Below are 18,173 nucleotides of genomic sequence, written 5' to 3'. Positions count from 1 at the left end.
TAGGTGTACAGAGAGTACAGCAGGGGGCTCAGAACACAACCCTCGGGGGCTCCAGTGCTGAGAGTGAGGGAGGCTGGGCTTTTTAGAATAATAATAAGCATGTTTTTAGCTGTTTGTGTCGAGCATTGAATAATTATTTTATCCATTATTTGACCAGGGCTGGAAATTATAGCTGGAATGTGATTGTGGATTTATGACAGAAATTCTTCAGTCATACTGTATGTGAATTTATGACTGACGTCGCCATGCAGAAACCGCGGCTCGTACTTTCACTTTACAAAAGGCCGGGTTTTTTATCAAAAGGCTGATAAACGCGTGTTGTACAGTATATATAACACGACAGCGTGCTCCATTACTGTCATCCCTTTTCTCACCTTTGATGTAGGTGTGAAGTTATCAAACCGGTGTTCCGGATGGGGGAATTGGCAGAATTGAGGCGTTTAAAATGATTTACAGTAACAAGACCGAGCAGACATCTCTGCCTAAAATGTATTTCGCCAGCTATACAATAAATACTATACTCACTGCATATCGTACTGTGTATGACTGTGTATGTGACATATAAAATTTGAATTTGAAATAGAAATAAAATGTTTAATGGTACCAATTAAATTAGACTTCATAATTACATTGAGTGTAATTCACAAATTTATTGAATATATTATGTTTTTTTGTGTATACAGTATGTGTTTGTATGTGAATATATTATATAAGTATGTGTTTGTGCGCGCATCTCATATGTAACATTCATATAAAATGCAATTTGTGATAAGTGTATGTTGTTAAAGTATTTGTGGATATGTATGTAACGACGTGTCTCGCGCGAGAGGCAGAGCCGCGCATAAACTGTTCAGAACGGGATGGGGGTGTTTCATTTATTTTTAAATAAAATCTACAATTAAAACATTGAAGAGTAATTAAAAACAGTGTAAAGTGATTAATACCAATACCATGCATGTTATGATAAGAAAAATCAAATTTTAGGGACTAAAAAGGTAACAATGTAAATTTTAGAATGTAGAATCCAGAAGATTTTAAATTTACACAAATTTAAGAAGAGGCCTGAAGCAAGATCCAAGATCCTCCTCAGATTGCTGAAACCATGCACAGTGGGGAGGGGTGCATTTTAGTTTCTCCAAGTGTAAAGGTGAGAACAGCTGATTTACACCTAGGGAGGGTGTATTATTTGCATTTGAATGTGTCTGACATTGCAAAGCACACACAGTAACACTGAAAGAACAACAACCTTAAGTAAATAGAAATAAGAGGTCCTGATTTACTGCATAAATATTATTTAGTGAAACTAAATTCATCCGCGCTCTCGAAAACTTTATGCGCGAGCGCTGATTAGACTGTGTAGGAAATTAAAGTGGAGAATTATTAAGCCGGATCCAACTTAAAAAAAAATTATTGATTAAGTGTGTGCTGAAATGTCACCAAAAATGTAACCGATGAGGACTCATGTCCATCAATCTGATATACATTATGCTGGAGAAACTCCCAGGTGGAAAGACACTGCTTTGTGTAGCTAACATAACAAATAACAAAGACAAAAATAAATAAATAAATAAATAAAATAAACATCAACAACTTCCACCAAAGAGTCTGGAAGGTAGAGTACAGGGTGCGTCACACAGCCGCGATATATTATACTATAACCATATTATACCAAAGATAGAAGTGTATTTTTTTTGTTATTCTAATGTTCTATTCTGGAGGTCTATTTTCCCAGTTATTTCTATATTTAAATTTTAATGTCTTTAAATGTAGTTTATTTTATAACAACAATAAACCGATAAAACAGAAGCTATACTGTATAACAGTTCATTCTTTGTACAAATAAAATCATTAGCTGGTGAACTTAATTACCTGGTCAAAATAATATATATATATATTTTACAAGCCCTTGAGCTGTTGTTAGTGCTTGTTTGGCCAGTCAGTTTCCTTGCTGTTTTCCCCGACGCATTCATAATCATTAGTCTACTTACATTAGTCTGAAAGTGACTAATGGAACGAGGGAACGAGATGCTGCGTGAAAACGCAATGGGAATATCTTTTCATGTTGCCGGTTGTGAAGCATGTGTGTACCAAACACGCCAAATTTTGGCTTATATATCCTCGGTCAGGTGACGTCATCTGATTAGACGCACCTGCAGGTTATAAATAGGAGTGAGCCGGCAACATTCCTCAGATTGATTTGTCTGAACGGACGTCCGGTCATGTGGGCAGTGCGTCATTGGGATGCAGCATCTTGTTTCCGCCTTTTCAGGGAACAGGATTACAGCAAAGTAACCCGAGACGTTCCCTTTCAAAGACTACACTCGATGCTCTGTGAAAACGCTATGGGAACGAGGGTACCAATGTCGCCGCACTGCAAGTGTCTGGACCCCGCATTGTGTAGCGTGTGCGCACAAGGCCGAGAGGTCTCAGAACTATGTCTTGGAAGCTGACTCGAGGACTCGTGAGCTCGGAGTGACAGGAACATTCAGACTATAAAATCTAACAATTGTGTGTGGAGAGGACCAGCCCGCCGCGTCACACACTTGTTGCAGGGGAATACCTCTTGCTAGTGCAATAGATGAAGCAATCCCCCTGGTTGAATGAGCCCTGATTCCTAGAGGTGAAGTAGGCCCACGCGCCTCATAGGAAAGAGCAATAGCATCTCTCACCCAGTGTTACAAGGTCTGTGTAGTGGCGGCCACCCCCCGGTTGCGGCCTCCATAGCATATAAAGCTGCTCCGAAGCTGTAAACTGCGGAGGACAGAAGGCTTCAAGAACAACAGGGTGCATGTTTGAAAATGGAACTTTCGGAAGATAGTTTGAGTCAGGATGCAGAATGGCCTTGACTAGCCCAGGGGCAAAGTCCAGGCAGGATGGGGAGATTGACAGGGCACGCAGATAAATTCCATGAAGGGGTCGTGGCTCTAGTGGGTGGCCTCAACCGTTTAGCTCCACGAATAAAACGGGCAACTAAAGGGTGGTTTCCCACAGTAACCCCCTCGATTGGAACGTGGCAGGCTGAAATAGCGGCCACATGCGTCCTGAGGGTACTAAGGCACAAGCCTGGGGACAACTTATCTTGTAGGAACTTCAGCACTGAAACAGTTAGGCAGTGGACTAGGTCTACCTGCTTCGTCATGCACCAACTTTCGAAAACATTCCATTTGAGGGCATAAGCTTTTCTAGTGGATGGAGCTCTAGCGGCTAGAATAGTGTCAATTACGCTGACTCCCGGGAGCAGAGGTATTGGAGGAAACGCATAAAGGCATAAATTGGGCCACGTATGGGCCATCGCATTCAGACCCAGGAGAGCTGGATGAGTCAGAGAGTAGTAGAGGGGACATTGTGCTGTCTCTTGGGAGGCAAAGAGGTCCACCTCTGCTGTAAAGAATCTTTCCCAGATTTGGCTGACTACGTCGGGGTGGAGTTTCCATTCCCTGTGTGTCACAGCTTGTCTGGACAGTAAATCTGCTCCCACATTCATGTGCCCTGGAATGTAAATCGCCCTGAGGGACAGGAACTTGTCCTGTGCCCAGAGCAGAACCTGATGCGCTAGCTCATTCAAGCGAGTGCAGTCCGCCCTGGCGATTTATATAGGAGACTACCTATGTGTTGTCCACCCGCACTAGAACATGGTAGCCTCTCAGCTGCTGGAGGAAGTGCTGTAGGGCCAAAAATATAGCCATCATTTCGAGGCAATTGATGTGCCATGCGAGAAGATGACCTTTCCAGCGCCCTTGGGCTGGACGGCCATCCAAGGCCGCGCCCCAGCCGGTAAGGGAAGCGTCTGTCGTTAGCATTTTGCGACGACAAGACGGACCTAGAGTGGGACCCAAGGTGAGAAACCGGGGTCTGAACCACATAGAAAGGGTATGACGTCCTTCGTGCGTAACCCTTATTCGCCTTCGGGGATTGGCCCTTGTATGAAATCCCCTGGCTCTTAGCCACAACTGAAAAGCTCTCATGTGCAAAAGGCCCAAAGGTATCACCGTGGATGCAGCTGCCATGAGGCCTAAACATTTTTGAAAGGGATATACAGTCACTTCCTGGTCTAGTCTGATTTCCTTGAGGGTGCTGAGGATGGATTCAACACGAGCGGGAGACAATTTCCGGAATGAGAACGCTTTTGGTAGCGTTGAGTCTCAAACCCAGAGAATAGAGATGAGCTAGGACGACATTGCGATGTCGGAGCGCTAGCTGCTGAGGCTGGGCCAGGATTAGACAGTCGTCTATGTAATTGAGAATACGGATGCCCTGGAGTCGCAGTCACAGGGGAGCCAGCACTGCATCCATACATTTTGTATATGTGCGGGGTGACAGAGCTAGACCGAATGGAAGGACCCGATACTGGTAAGCTTCTCCCCCGAAAGCGAACCTCAGGAACTTCCTGTGTTGTGGCAAAACTTTTATGTGAAAGTATGCATCCTTTAAATCTATCGTCACAAACCAATCTTCTGGTTGGAGTTGCGAGACAATCATTTTGATGGTTAACATTTTTAATCTGTACTTTTTGAAATAGCGGTTCAACCCGCGAAAATCCAAAATCGGACACAGCCCCCTGTCTTTTCTCGATGATGACTCTTGTGATGTACCTTTTTGAGTGCTTCCATTTCTGCTGTATTCCTTTGTCAAGCTTTGTCAGTGACATTAGAACAAAAGAAAGTTAAAAAAAAAAGAATATTAAGGACCTCCAAGGTTTAATATTAATAATATTTTATTATTAATATTTTAATCTACGTGATCCATCCATCTATCCATCTATTGCCTAAACTACTTAACCAGTCTAGGGTGACAGGGGCCCGGACACTATGCCAGAGAACACAGCTTGAATGGGGTGCCAACTCCTACGCTTAAAAGCACTTTGAATATACACTCAATTTGCTAATTCATGAGATGCATAAAAGAAAAGGCATTCAGTATTAAGTACATTATTTGCATAACTATTATCTAACTTAAAAAAAATATATGTACATGAAATAAATATTCAACTAAATTAGATTGGAGTCTTGAGAACTAAGAAGGTCAGGAAGTTTGTAACAAAAATGCATGTACAGTTGAACAAGGGAATTGAGGTTTCCTCGTGCTTTAATGAACAGACTTTTAAGCTCATTAAACAGTGATCAGAGAAAAAGAGTAATAAAGAGAAGAGTATCAAAGTGAAGACTTAAGAAGTATGCATAGGATGTATACTATGTACATTATTTTGCTAAGGAATAATAACCCCTACTAAGATGTGCATATAGAGTAGGTCGCCTACGTAAGAACATACGAGTTTTGAACTTTTGAAGATACGCAATTGTGGATGTTAGATCACATGTCCAGCGTACATTTTTATGTGCAGCATGTATCCAGTGATGCCAGTGCAATAAAAGCCAAGAAAAAGCGTAAAAGCAGCGGCGATAAAGCTAGTACTGCTAAGAAGGGCCAGGAAATAACAATGGTGACAAACGTGAAAATAATTGAGAGGATGGATTGAGGTAAAAAGATGGCAAACCTAGCTCGTTCTTTTAACATGAATTAGTCGACCTTTGGCACCATTCTCCATCGGGGTAGCTTTACAGCACAGCCATTTCCCATCATCGTGCTCTCGGACTGATTTATTGAAACCATTGAGACCAGGATTTCTCCCGCACCCCCACACACATGCACATACTGTACAATATACCGAACTTTGGACATTTTATACATTCCTTTACACATTGAAAATATTATATATAACTGTAAACATTTGTACCTTGTGCACTACAGTGTCTATTTTTGTACATCACATGTGAGCTACTTCCTTGATTTGTTCTACAAATGCGAACCGCGGTCTCTATCTGTGGAAATTTTTTACTCGAATATTTATTTTAATCGGGGAATACCTGTATTTTATATATATTTTTTTATTCTTAAAAATGTTTGCCACATAATCTATACCAATAATCTATACCTGTATTTTTTATTACAGTATATTTTACTTGTACAGTATATTTTACTAATAAATTTTATTTCCTAACGTATTTCTTTTATTCATATTTATCTCCTATGTTTAAGCTTTTATCTTTAAGGTCACTGGCAGTCGTGTAAGCATTTCACTACATATCGTACTGTGTATGACTGTGTATGTGACAAATAAAATTTGAATTTGATTTGAATTTGATGTTCCATATCTAATCAGTATGGTTCTACAAGGTGTTAAATAGTACATTATATAAAACCAACAACAACAGTAACAAAATTTAATGAGTAGGTATGACCAAAGTTTTGATTGGTACCGTACCATGTGTGATGTGTAGAATGTATATTGCCCATTATTCATCTAAAGATGTTAGATAGAGTATGAAAAAAACATTGCTTAGAAAACGTTAGAACAGTAGAAGCCTCTGTAAAACTATGCGATAGTTTTTTACAAAAATGTATACAATGAACAAAATACAGAAATACAATTTTTTTTGGTCAGTTACGCATCACATGACCGTTTTTTGCAGTCATTAATCTATACCTGTATGCGAACTGTGAACGTAAAAAGGCAAGAAGAGAAGATGAGAGGATGTCTAGCATGGGTTCACATTCTCAGACTTTACATTTTACAGGTTAATATGATTTGTTTGTATTCATATCAGATATCTTCAAACCAAAGACTCCAATTTAATTTTTGTGTACGAAAAAGTCAAGGGGATTGTGTTTCGCTAAGTAACTGTTGTACTGTGAGCTTCAATCCTATTGCATTGTATAGATTTTGTCCCAATTTTTTACTTCTTCCCCATTCTCAAAACCATTTCTACATTTTGTCTGATGTGGACTTTTCCCCCTCCAATTTCAGGGCTTTTTAACAGGGCACTTAACAGTGGACACAAAGAAGACATTAAGCTGATGCAGTTGAACAGGGACTCTAGGCCAATAATTCCTAGATTGCAAATTGAACACAGAGTATATGAGTGTTTTATGTTGAGACAATAACAATTTGTTAACTGCAATGTCAATGATGGTTTGGCCAGCTTTGCTGTATTCAAAAAAGTATGCTGGGTTCTTTAACAAGGCTGACTTACTAGGGGTTTTAAGGCCCACTTTTTAGTTGAAAACAAACTTCAACAGAAACCATATACAGATATAAAAAAATCTAAGTCTGATTATTTGTTATCAGAGGTAAGACATAAAGGGAAAACATGAAAAAAAAAAAACTAGAGACTAGACTAGACTAGTGTCTAGAGACGAGGCGTGGCGAGAAAAGCCAGCTGGCAAATGACTGGAAAAAAATTCTTAAAAAAGTAGAAGGGAGTGGCATGTAGAGGGACAAAAAGTGGATGAGCTGCAGATGAACTTGCTTAAACTAGACCATTACAATAAACTAGAACTCTGGATAAGAAAGTGTTATAAAAGCATCCATGGTTGATACAGAAAAGAAAATGGAACATTGATTCATCCTTTATTTTACTACTAAGAAAAAAGAAAGTATGACTTAAGAAAACATACTGGAAGTAACAATAGTAAGAATTGCATTGGGCATTATAGTCAGTTCTCTGAACAGAAAGCCACATAGGCAGCACCATTTGTGCACATAAATACTGTACACTGCATGGAATAATAGTCTAAGTTTCAGTTTTCACCTCACTCAATTGCTAAACTGCATGAGAAATCCATTGTTCATATTTTTGTTCACTTCTTTCTTTTTTTGCTTACTGTAACACTTCCAAGTGAATAAAACTGTTTCCTGATTAATTAGAAATTTTGACACAGGAGACACTTAAAAAGGGTTAATTTGTTTACTCATTAATTGATTCTTGGTTCTTTAAATATCTGTACCGACAATCTTAGAATTTACAAATGGATCCTGGCAAAAAATGCTTTTCACTTTTATCTCTAATGAACAAATGTACAATTGTGTCATTGAGACATGGTGGATAGGGACATCCCAAGGAGGGCAGTGGTAATTATCAGTGGTTGACTGATCGAGTTGGCTGTGTTGATTAATCGACTTCTAATCGACACTTAATAAATGTGCTCGAGCCCTCCCTTTTGTTTACCCTGGCAATTAAATACTGCCTTCAAATCAAATGAAACCTCTTAGAGACAGAAACTGGCACTGGTGTTCCCAGAGGACAAATGATTTTTTAATATAAGTTAAATAAATTATGTTAATTGTATTAGCCACCAATTATAGGATTTAATCTAACCTCTGCATAATTAGTTTGATTTCCAGTATTTAGTGAAAAAACGTGATTCTAAGATAAGTCACAAACACAACAAGGCACAGTGCTTTGCAGACAGCATACTGCCACATACTTGGGTAGGACATATTGCAGACTCACTGTAATGCTGACAAAGTTGAATGCAAAAAGCTCCCCTGTTTACAATTTTTATAACTAATTTACATTTACATTTACGCATTTGGCAGACGCTCTTATCCAGAGCGACTTACATTTTTATCTTATTATACATCTGAGCAATTGAGGGTTAAGGGCCTTGCTCGAGGGCCCAACAGTGGCAACTTGGTGGTTGTGGGGTTTGAACCTGGGATCTTCCGAACCGTAGTCCAATGCCTTAACCACTGAGCTACCCCTGGCCCCACTAATCTAATCTAATCTCACTGAGCTACCTCTGGCCCCACTAATCTAAACTAATCTTTACTATTTAGTTATAGAAATAAATTTAGTTACAGTACATTGCAATCAATTATTTAAGTTTTGCTAGTACATAAATGGTGTTTAATACGGCGGAAATGTTCATGTACAGGCCAGAGGTAACATTATAACATGAACATGTTTCTGTCTGTAAGTATCACAACTATACAACAACTTTGCCATACAACTACATGTTGCACAATTTTTTTTAGTAGATTTAAAATTTTTAAAAATAATTTAGGTAGTGTGATTGGCATTGTGTCATTTTGATTGATTCATATGAAACATCTTGAGTTTCTGACAAGTTTGTTTAACAAGATCTTGGAGAGTGAGAGGAATCCAGAGAAAATGGAGGAGAAGTGTATTGGTGCCAATTTTTAAGAACAAGTGAGATATGCAAAGCTGTGGCAATTATAGAGGTATAAAGCTAATGAGCCAGACAATGAAGCTGTGGGAAAGAGTAGTGGAAGCTAGGTTAAGGGCAGAGGTGAGCATTTGTGAGCAGCAATATGGTTTTATGCCTAGAAAGTTGCATTGTGTCTTTTTAGATTTGGAGAAAGCGTATGACAGGGTGCCAAGAGAGGAGCTGTGGTATTGTATTAGAAGGTCTGGAGTGGCAGAGAAGTATGTTAGAGTGGTGCAGGACATGTATGAGAGCTGTAAGACAGTGGTAAAATGTGCTGTAGATGTGACAGAAGATTTCAAGGTGGAGGTGGGTCTGCATCAAGGATCGGCTCTAAGCCCCTTTTTGTTTGCTCTGGTGATGGACAGGATGACAGATGAGGTAAGACAGGAGTCCCCATGGACTATGATGTTTGCAGATGACATTGTGCTCTGTAGTGAGAGCAGGGAACAGGTGGAGACAAATTTGGAGAGGTGGAGGTATGCTCTGGAAAGCAGAGGAATGAAGGTTAGCCGCAGCAAGACGGAATACATGTGTGTAAATGAGAGGGACCCAGGAGGATCGGTGAGGCTACAGGGAGCAGAGGTAAAGAAGGTGCAGGATTTTAAGTACTTAGGGGCAACGGTCCAGAGCAACGGAGAGTGTTCAAAGAAGGTCAAGAGGTTGGTACAGGCAGGTTGGAATGGGTGGAAAAAAGTGTCAGGTGTGTTGTGCGATAAAAGAGTATCAGCGAGAATGAAAGGAAAGGTGTACAGGACAGTGGTGAGACCAGCAATGCTCTACGGCTAAGAGACAGTGGCGCTGAAGAAAAGACAGGAGGCAGAGCTAGAGGTAGCAGAGCTGAAGATGTTGAGGTTCTCTTTGGGAGTGACAAGGATGGATAGGATCAAGAATGAGTTCATCAGAGGGACAACCCACGTTAGATGTTTTGGAGATAAAGTCAGAGAGGCCAGATTGAGGTGCTTTGGACATGTTCAGAGGAGAGATTGTGAATATATCGGTAGAAGGATGCTGAGGTTGGAACTGCCAGGCAGGAGGTCTAAAGGAAGACCAAAGAGGAGATTTATGGATGCAGTGAGAGAGGACATGAAGTTAGTTGGTGTGAGAGAAGAGGATGCAGAGGATAGGGTTAGATGGAGGCAAATGATTCACTGTGGCGACCCTTGAAAGGGAACAGCCGAAAGACAAAGAAGAAGATATGGAACATCTTGTGTTCACTAGGATAAAAGAAAATAAATTACTCTTACTTCCCAGCATTAACACAAAGCTTGTCTTTTCTCTCTGTTTGTACTGTTGAAAATCACACAAACCCCGGGATAAGGATGTTGATAAATTCCGTGTTCAAAAGTTACAGAGGAGGAAGTTGTCTTGATGTAAAATGTGACAAGCATTTTTTTCTATAGCAATTAGAATTTGTCATCAAGAAATTACACCATTAACCACCAACTCCCAACCCTGTAATAAATATACTTGCAATGTAACTAGAGTTAGTAGTGTACCAAACACTACTAAATCTAAAGCTTTCATTCATGCACCAACACATGTATTCTCATAAACAAAGACATTCTTTGTCCAAGAATCATGTTTGACCTTTTCAGTAAGGTTAAGGGCTTACAGCACTTCAACTTAAAATACTTCGTTTATTAATAAAAAAGCAGTTAAACAAGTGTAACACAGAGGGAGAAAGGGATAAATTGAGGAAACAAAATGAAAAAGCACTCCACCTTTTTCCATGGTTTTCATTGGCATTGATAAATTGGTCTCTAACAAAGTAATAAACTGTTCATCCAATCTATATGTGAGTCATTCCCCACAGACACTAACTTAAAAGGAAGAGATAAGAGTTTTGCTCAAAAAGAAAATTTAATTACAATGTGAAAAAGAAGCATCACAACGGTAAACTGTATAAGCACACAATCACACAATAACACACACACAATAAATCACACAATAACACACACACACACACACACACACACACACACAAAACTAAACAAAAAAACACTTACCAAGCCAATGTTCTCCTGTTATCTTGCCAAATCCCGCTCTGTAGGAGTCCCAGTCTCTAAAAAAATTCACAGACCCATCCTCTCTGCGCTGAATCACCTAGAGGGAAAAAGGGATCACACTTGATAAGTTACAAATTATTTTAACTAGTCTCACAACTGAACATGTGTAAGGGAATGGGCCATGTGTAAGTGAATGGGCCAGGGGTAGCTTAGTGGTTAAGGCATTGGACTACGGTTCGGAAGATCCCAGGTTCAAACCCCACAACCACCAAGTTGCCACTGTTGGGCCCTTGAGCAAGGCCCTTAACCCCCAACTGCTCAGATATAATAAGGTAAAAATGTAAGTCGCTCTGGATAAGAGCGTCTGCCAAATGCCTAAATGTAAATGTAAATGTAAATGTAGCAAATTATTAAAGTTTACACTATTTTTTAATTCATTCATAAAATGCCTTAAATCCTGAAAATGATCTAGTTTTTGTATTGAAGGGACGCAACTAAACCTAGAATAAGAAATCATAAGAATTTTTTTAGATTGGGCATAAATAGAATCAATCAGGGCCTATGACCTCAATGGAGCAAAAATTCAGATAGAGGAGCAAAAAAAACGTTAACACAAAGGCCAAATCTTGACCTCTTCGTACCTTTGATGCTTATATACTCTCGCTCATTTTTGCAAAATTGTAGTCTAATGTCTAATCCAAACACATACAGTATAGTTTTATTATATTAGAGCTACTTCTAGCATAAGACAAAAAAAGGTGGCATATGATTTATCATCACCTGCATGGGGTCCGTCAATTCTTTTGACTGCTCTTTGGGTAACAGCTCACCAAGTAATGTTTATGTAATCATGCTTGCTGAATGCACAAATCATGTTAGGCCACAAGGCACATAAAGTGAGACATCTTTCTTTATCATGTATCAAAGGTTTTTTTTTCATTCCTATATTTGTACACATACTGTATGTATGCACACACTCCTATCCTTCCACTTTGTATCAGAAATGTGCAAAACTTAGAAAGCGTCATTCTTGTTAAAAGCTGTAAAATTCCTTTCTCAGAAACTAAAACCAACTCTCAAAATTAGACCAGGCTAAAAACGTTGCTAATAGCCCTAAAAAGAAGATGCACTTTATTTTCTAGCTTACAAGAGTCCCAAAGCAGTAAAATAACTAATCTACTAAAGTGCAAATGTCTTTTGAGGATATTACTATTGAAGAAGGGCATAATACCTTTTAGTTTTTGGTCCATCTCTAAAGAAATTTAATTTTACAAATTATGTTTAACCCATAAATGATGTCCTCTTCATATTAAGCTTAATTCACATTTTCATGCATACTATAATCAATTTTAAGATCACAACTTTATTATCAGGACATACACTGTTTATTATTATTATTATTATTATTACAGTAGAACCTTGGATTACGATCATAATTTGTTCCAGAAGTGGGCTCATATTCCAAAACACTTGTAAATCAAAACAAATTTTCCCATAAGAAATAATAGAAACCCAAATTATTCATTCTACAGCCCAAAAAAATTACATAAAAATAATTAATACAAAATATTAAGTAAAAATAAGACAAATTAACCTGCACTTTACCTATAAAAAAAAAGTACAAATAAATCCGGACAGATAAGTGTTTCAATTTATTCGAGCAGATGCTGTGTGTGTGTGTGTGTGTGTGTGTGTGTTTGTGTGCGAAGCTAAAGTAAGAGGAGATATGGAATCAACCCCTCCCCCTCTCCCCTCTCCCCCTTCTTATCTTACACATCAAACCGTTCTCCTCTCTTATTTGAGTTTTACACACACACACACACACACACACACACACACACACACATATAACGACAGGCTGATAAAGAGAAAAAGAAAATAGATCTTTAACCTCTCTAATAAGACTTTCTTTTTCTTTGAACGCGCACATACTCGTGTGTTATAAGAAACAGTACACGCACACTGTACACACACAAAATAAAATATGTTTTATGCACACACACGTGGTCACAGTGTTATAGTAAACAGTGCACGCGCGCACGGATGTTGATTATACCAGTGAGAGACGCACACTAAAAGCTAGCAGGGAAGACGATGACCCACAATTTTGGAGTGCAAGAGAGAGAAAAAAGATTGGCTAAGTTGTAATCATGTGACGCTCAGAGCCAAAACAAGAAGCATGATACTTGGTATACATTAACCAAGACTTGTTTTTCAAGTCGAAATTTATTAAAAATCTTTGTTCGTCTTGCGGAACACTCGTAAACCGCATTACTCGCAATCCGAGGTTCGACTGTATAAATAATAAAGAAAAGGCACACACATTATTTCATTTAATGATTTTAGCCTTGATAACAAAGCACTCCACATTTTTTCATGGTTTTCATTGGCATTGATGAATTGGTCTCTAACAAAGTAATAAACTGTGAATCCAATCTATATGTGAGTCATTCCCCACAGACACTAACTTAAACGGAAGAGAGAGTTGTGCTCAAAGAGAAAATTTAAACACAATGTGAAAAAGAAGCATCACAACGGTAAACTGTATAAGCACACAATAACACACGCACACACACACACAAAAATCAATGCACAATGTGTGAAAATGATTTCTCTTGGTCACAGAACTTTTCCCATGCCATCAGGGAAGAAAGAAATCTATTCATGTAATAACGTGGTCATTCAGTACATTCATACAGTCAGCTGACTTAATTTTATTGCCACATATCATCGCTGAGTTTAGACCTGACCAATTGAAGCAACCTCAGATCATAACACTGTTCACAGGGGTTTGTACAGTGAGGACTATGCATGATGCGTGCATCGCTTCACTAAAGACTCTTTTTTAACCTCACTTATAAGTGTTTTTCTTATGGCCATACAGCTGTTTAATTCCAATTCTGCGAGGTCTTGTTGCTTTGTGCATGTAAAGATGCTTTTAATTTAAAACAATATACACTCACCCAAAGGATTATTAGGAACACCTGTTCAATTTTTCATTAATGCAATTATCTAATCAACCAATCACATGGCAGTTGCTTCAATGCATTTAAGGGTGTTCCTGGTCAAGACAATCTCCTGAACTTCAAACTGAATGTCAGAATGGGAAAGAAAGGTGATTTAAGCAATTTTGAGCGTGGCATGGTTGTTGGTACCAGACGGGCCGGTCTGAGTATTTCACAATCTGCTCAGTTACTAAGATTTTCACGCACAACCATTTCTAGGGTTTACAAAGAATGGTGTAAAAAGGTAAAAACATCCAGTATGCGGCAGTCCTGTGAGCAAAAATGCCTTGTTGATGCTAGAGGTCAGAGGAGAATTGGCCGACTAATTTAAGCTGATAGAAGACCAACTTTGAAATAACCACTCAATACAACCAAGGTATGCAGCAAAGCATTTGTGAAGCCAAAACACGCACAACCTTGGGGCGGATGGGCTACAACAGTAGAAGACCCCACCGGGTACCACTCATCTCCACTAAAAATAAAAAAAGAGGCTACAATTTGCACAAGCTCAACAAAATTGGACAGTTGAAGACTGTTAAAGGTCTGAGTGTCGATTTCTGTTGAGACATTCAAATAGTAGAGTCAGAATTTGGCGTAAACAGAATGAGAACATGGATCCATCATGCTTTGTTACCACTGTGCAGGCTGGTGGTGGTGGTATAATAGTGTGGGGGATGTTTTCTTGGCACACTTTAGGCCCCTTAGTGCCAATTGGGCATCGTTTAAATGCCACGGGCTACCTGAGCATTGTTTCTGTCCATGTCCATCCCTTTATGACCACCATGTACCCATCCTCTGATGGCTAGTTCCAGCAGGATAATGCACCATGTCACAAAGCTCGAATCATTTCAAATTGGTTTCTTGAACATGACAATAAGTTCACTGTACTAAAATGGCCCCCACAGTTACCAGATCACAACCCAATAGAGCATCTTTGGGATGTGGTGGAACGGGAGCTTCGTGCCCTGGATGTGCATCCCACAAATCTCCATCAACTGCAAGATGCAAATTTGTAAATCGGGTGTTGTCTTAAGCACAGACTAGATGCCTTAAGGGTAAATAATTAAGAACACATTAAATACCTGAACATTTTAGCGATTTGTTGATGGAGATGTGTGACTGCATGCCAGAAAAGTCAAGAGTGTTGTCCATTAAGTTTGGAGAAAAAAAATATTGTATAGGACAAAGGTATAAAAAATAGCAAATGTACTAGAAATACTTTAACATGGCAAAAGGAGGACTCTATTACCTGCTGCTACAAGATTCCTGAGGAGGCAAGTGTTGAAAAACCTCCGATTGACTGCAAAGGACCAACAGAAAAATTTGGTGGCTGTATAAATACTGAACCCTGAAGGTCACTCCAATACGTACCCGGCGACTGACCCTTAAAGGGATCATACGGGCCTACATGCACTTTTTTAAGCTGTTTGGACTGAACTGTGTGTTAGGAGAGTGTGTACACAACCACTTCACAATGATAAAGAGCCGCCCAGTGGTTTTCTTTTTATTTATTACAATAACATGCCCCTTCTGAAATCAGGCCAATCTCAAATGCCTTGCAATGTGACGCCAAAGCAACAGAGGCTGCTCCTACTATAGTTGATTGACACTGGTGTTTTAGCAAAGACCCGCCCCGAGTGAGAAGAAGCTGTCAGCCATTGTTTTTCGCCGCTGGAGCAAAATGCCGCCTATGCGAGTGTGGTGTACAGTTGTTGGGTGTAATAGCGAACACAGCAGTTGTCATTTACTACCGACATCTGAGCCGCTGAGGACGCAGTGGCTGAATTTAGTTTTAAAGCAAACGTCCCCGCCGATCTACCTAAATGCGTTCATGTTTGCGCTAACAATTTTGCGCTAATTTTTCACCAGACTGCTTTATAAACGCGGGTTAATATAAAGCAGGTTTCGCTAGGAAGCTGCTCCTGAAAAATGGATCTGTACTAACGCTTCGTGTTTCTGCTTTATCTTCACCAGGCTCGTGAGTGTAATTTCTTTTTCTATGAATCTTTGCAGATCGCCTTTTCTAATAATCACGATGAATGCGGAGTGTAAGTTAACTTATACTCTCATAGGACATGGTTATGGCTTCTTCTCTATGTACATCCATCTCTATATAATTCCTAATCGCCCGTTTATAATAAACAATGCATTAAGGTGATTGTCTAGTTGCAAACGGTGTACGTAGTCGGAAAACTATATTATGCTTACTATACTTACTATATTTGTAACGTTAGATGGTTTATAACGGTGTCTGTCGAAGATTAAGTCATGTAAACACATCAGTAAACACATCGCGTTCGTATCTCTCTCAGTAAGCTTCTCCGCTTTTGATGTTGTTGCTCGCGGAAGCGTAACAGCCCGTAACAGGTTCCCTACTTAAATCAAACCAAAAACTACTTAAGAAAACAGGCTCAGGCTCTATATTCCAGCGTTTTTCAGTTTGGACTGCATTACCGACAAAGCATTGCCCGCACTGCGTTGTGGGCAATGCTTTGTGGGTAATGCAGTCCAAAGCATTGCCCGCACTGGACTACACTCTCGTGGCTATACCCCACATGTGTTGTGAAGACACGCCCAACTGGGGGGAGGGCTCAGCAGAGATTATAAGCATTTAAAGGAGCATGTACTGAAACAGGTTGCTGAGAACAGAGACAGTTTTTACCAATTAAAAGTAGTGTTTTTTTACCACAACCATTGAGAATTTTTAATTAAATATATTACAAACTTTTCATTAGGACCCTAAAGATCATATTAACATTTAATGAAAAATGTGTCTGGATGACCCCTTTAAAAGTCAGATCCAATATGCTAAGCATATTAAACCATATAAAAAACTTTTAAAGGTTTGGGATTCTGTTCTATGGAATAATGAAACAAAACCTTTTTGGCCTATGGATTAGCAGTATGTAAAAAGAGAAAGAGAAAAGAATGAAGTATTTGAAGAAAAGTGCACCATGCTTACGGCGAAGCATGTTGGGCTAGCATTGGTAGTGCTCTGGATTGCTGTGCTTCATCTGGAACTGAATACCTGCAGTGTGTAGAGGGCAAGATGTATTCAATCAAGTGTCCATAAAGTAAACTTTATGACATCTGTGAGGAAGCTGAAACATCTGTGTCATTAGACCTTCAAACAATAATCACAAGCATACTCTGGGATACCCAAGCATACAAGGCTTAGATAAAGTCCTGGGAGGTTCTAAAGTGGGCATCACAGTTGCCTGACTTGAATCCAATTAAAATGTTTTTTAAAAAGCAGTTGGAGCATACAAACCCAAGATTCTTACTGAACTAGAGGCCATTGCCCATGAGGAATGGGCTATGATCCCTCAGAAACACTACTAGAAGCATATACTATACCCTACCGCTCAAAAGTTTGGGATCACTTTCTAACTTCATGGTCGTTTCTGTTTTTTTTTTTCTTTTTACATTATAAAGCAATGTTAAAGGTGTCCAAAATATGTCTTTTGAACAGTTAATATTAAGATATACAGTATCTGCTACTCAAAATTCTGTAAAGCCTTCATATCGGCTCTTACTGTATCTGAGGTGATGTTAAATGGTGATTTTTGAGGCTGGTAACTCTAAATGAACTTCTCCTCTGCAGCAAAGGTGTGTGTGTGTGCATATATATATATATATATTTAGGGCCTGTCTCTCATCTACAACACAAGTTCAGCATGTACTTTATTATTACCATTAATGGTCAACAATTTTCCATGTTTTTCCTTTTCTTTTGCATTATACCAGGGTACAAAGTCTTTTTTTCTGTTTCCTTACAACTCAGCTATATTTTTGTCAGTATGTCTTCATCTTCTGCATTTACCTGCCAAGCATGCATTTGTCCTCTTATAGATTTCAGCACTTTTTGAGTAAAACACAAACTAAAGCCAAGACTTACAGTACTGTACATGAATATAGATTTGATATAAAATCCTCACAGTGGTGAATTAATTGTTTAGCTTCATTCCCTTTGGAAAAAGAAAGTACAGCATAAACAATAATATTCCTTTAAGTGATGTTAATTAGTAGATGGTGTATATTCATTCAAAACCAATTTTATTGCTTATTGGAACTCACAGTTTAACAGTTTGGCCTCAATTTCATGCCCCAGTGATATATCAGCCAATGTGTTCCACATATCTATTTTTTTATA

At 39.0% G+C, this 18,173-nt stretch overlaps 1 protein-coding gene across 1 annotated transcript in view; it reads right to left on the bottom strand.

Annotated features, from left to right (window-relative positions):
- fibcd1b (fibrinogen C domain containing 1b) overlaps positions 1 to 18,173 on the bottom strand; it is a 164,180-nt gene that overhangs the window by 29,726 nt on the left and 116,281 nt on the right. Inside the window, exon 6 of the mRNA XM_053485870.1 lies at positions 11,016 to 11,112. Coding sequence (XP_053341845.1) covers positions 11,016 to 11,112 — 97 coding nt within the window. The remainder of the gene's footprint in view (positions 1 to 11,015; positions 11,113 to 18,173) is intronic.

The sequence above is a fragment of the Clarias gariepinus genome, chromosome 24, assembly GCF_024256425.1.
Source record: "Clarias gariepinus isolate MV-2021 ecotype Netherlands chromosome 24, CGAR_prim_01v2, whole genome shotgun sequence".
NCBI lineage: Eukaryota > Metazoa > Chordata > Actinopteri > Siluriformes > Clariidae > Clarias > Clarias gariepinus.
Note: the sequence above shows the minus strand (reverse complement) of the source record. Positions and strands in the feature narration are given on the sequence as shown.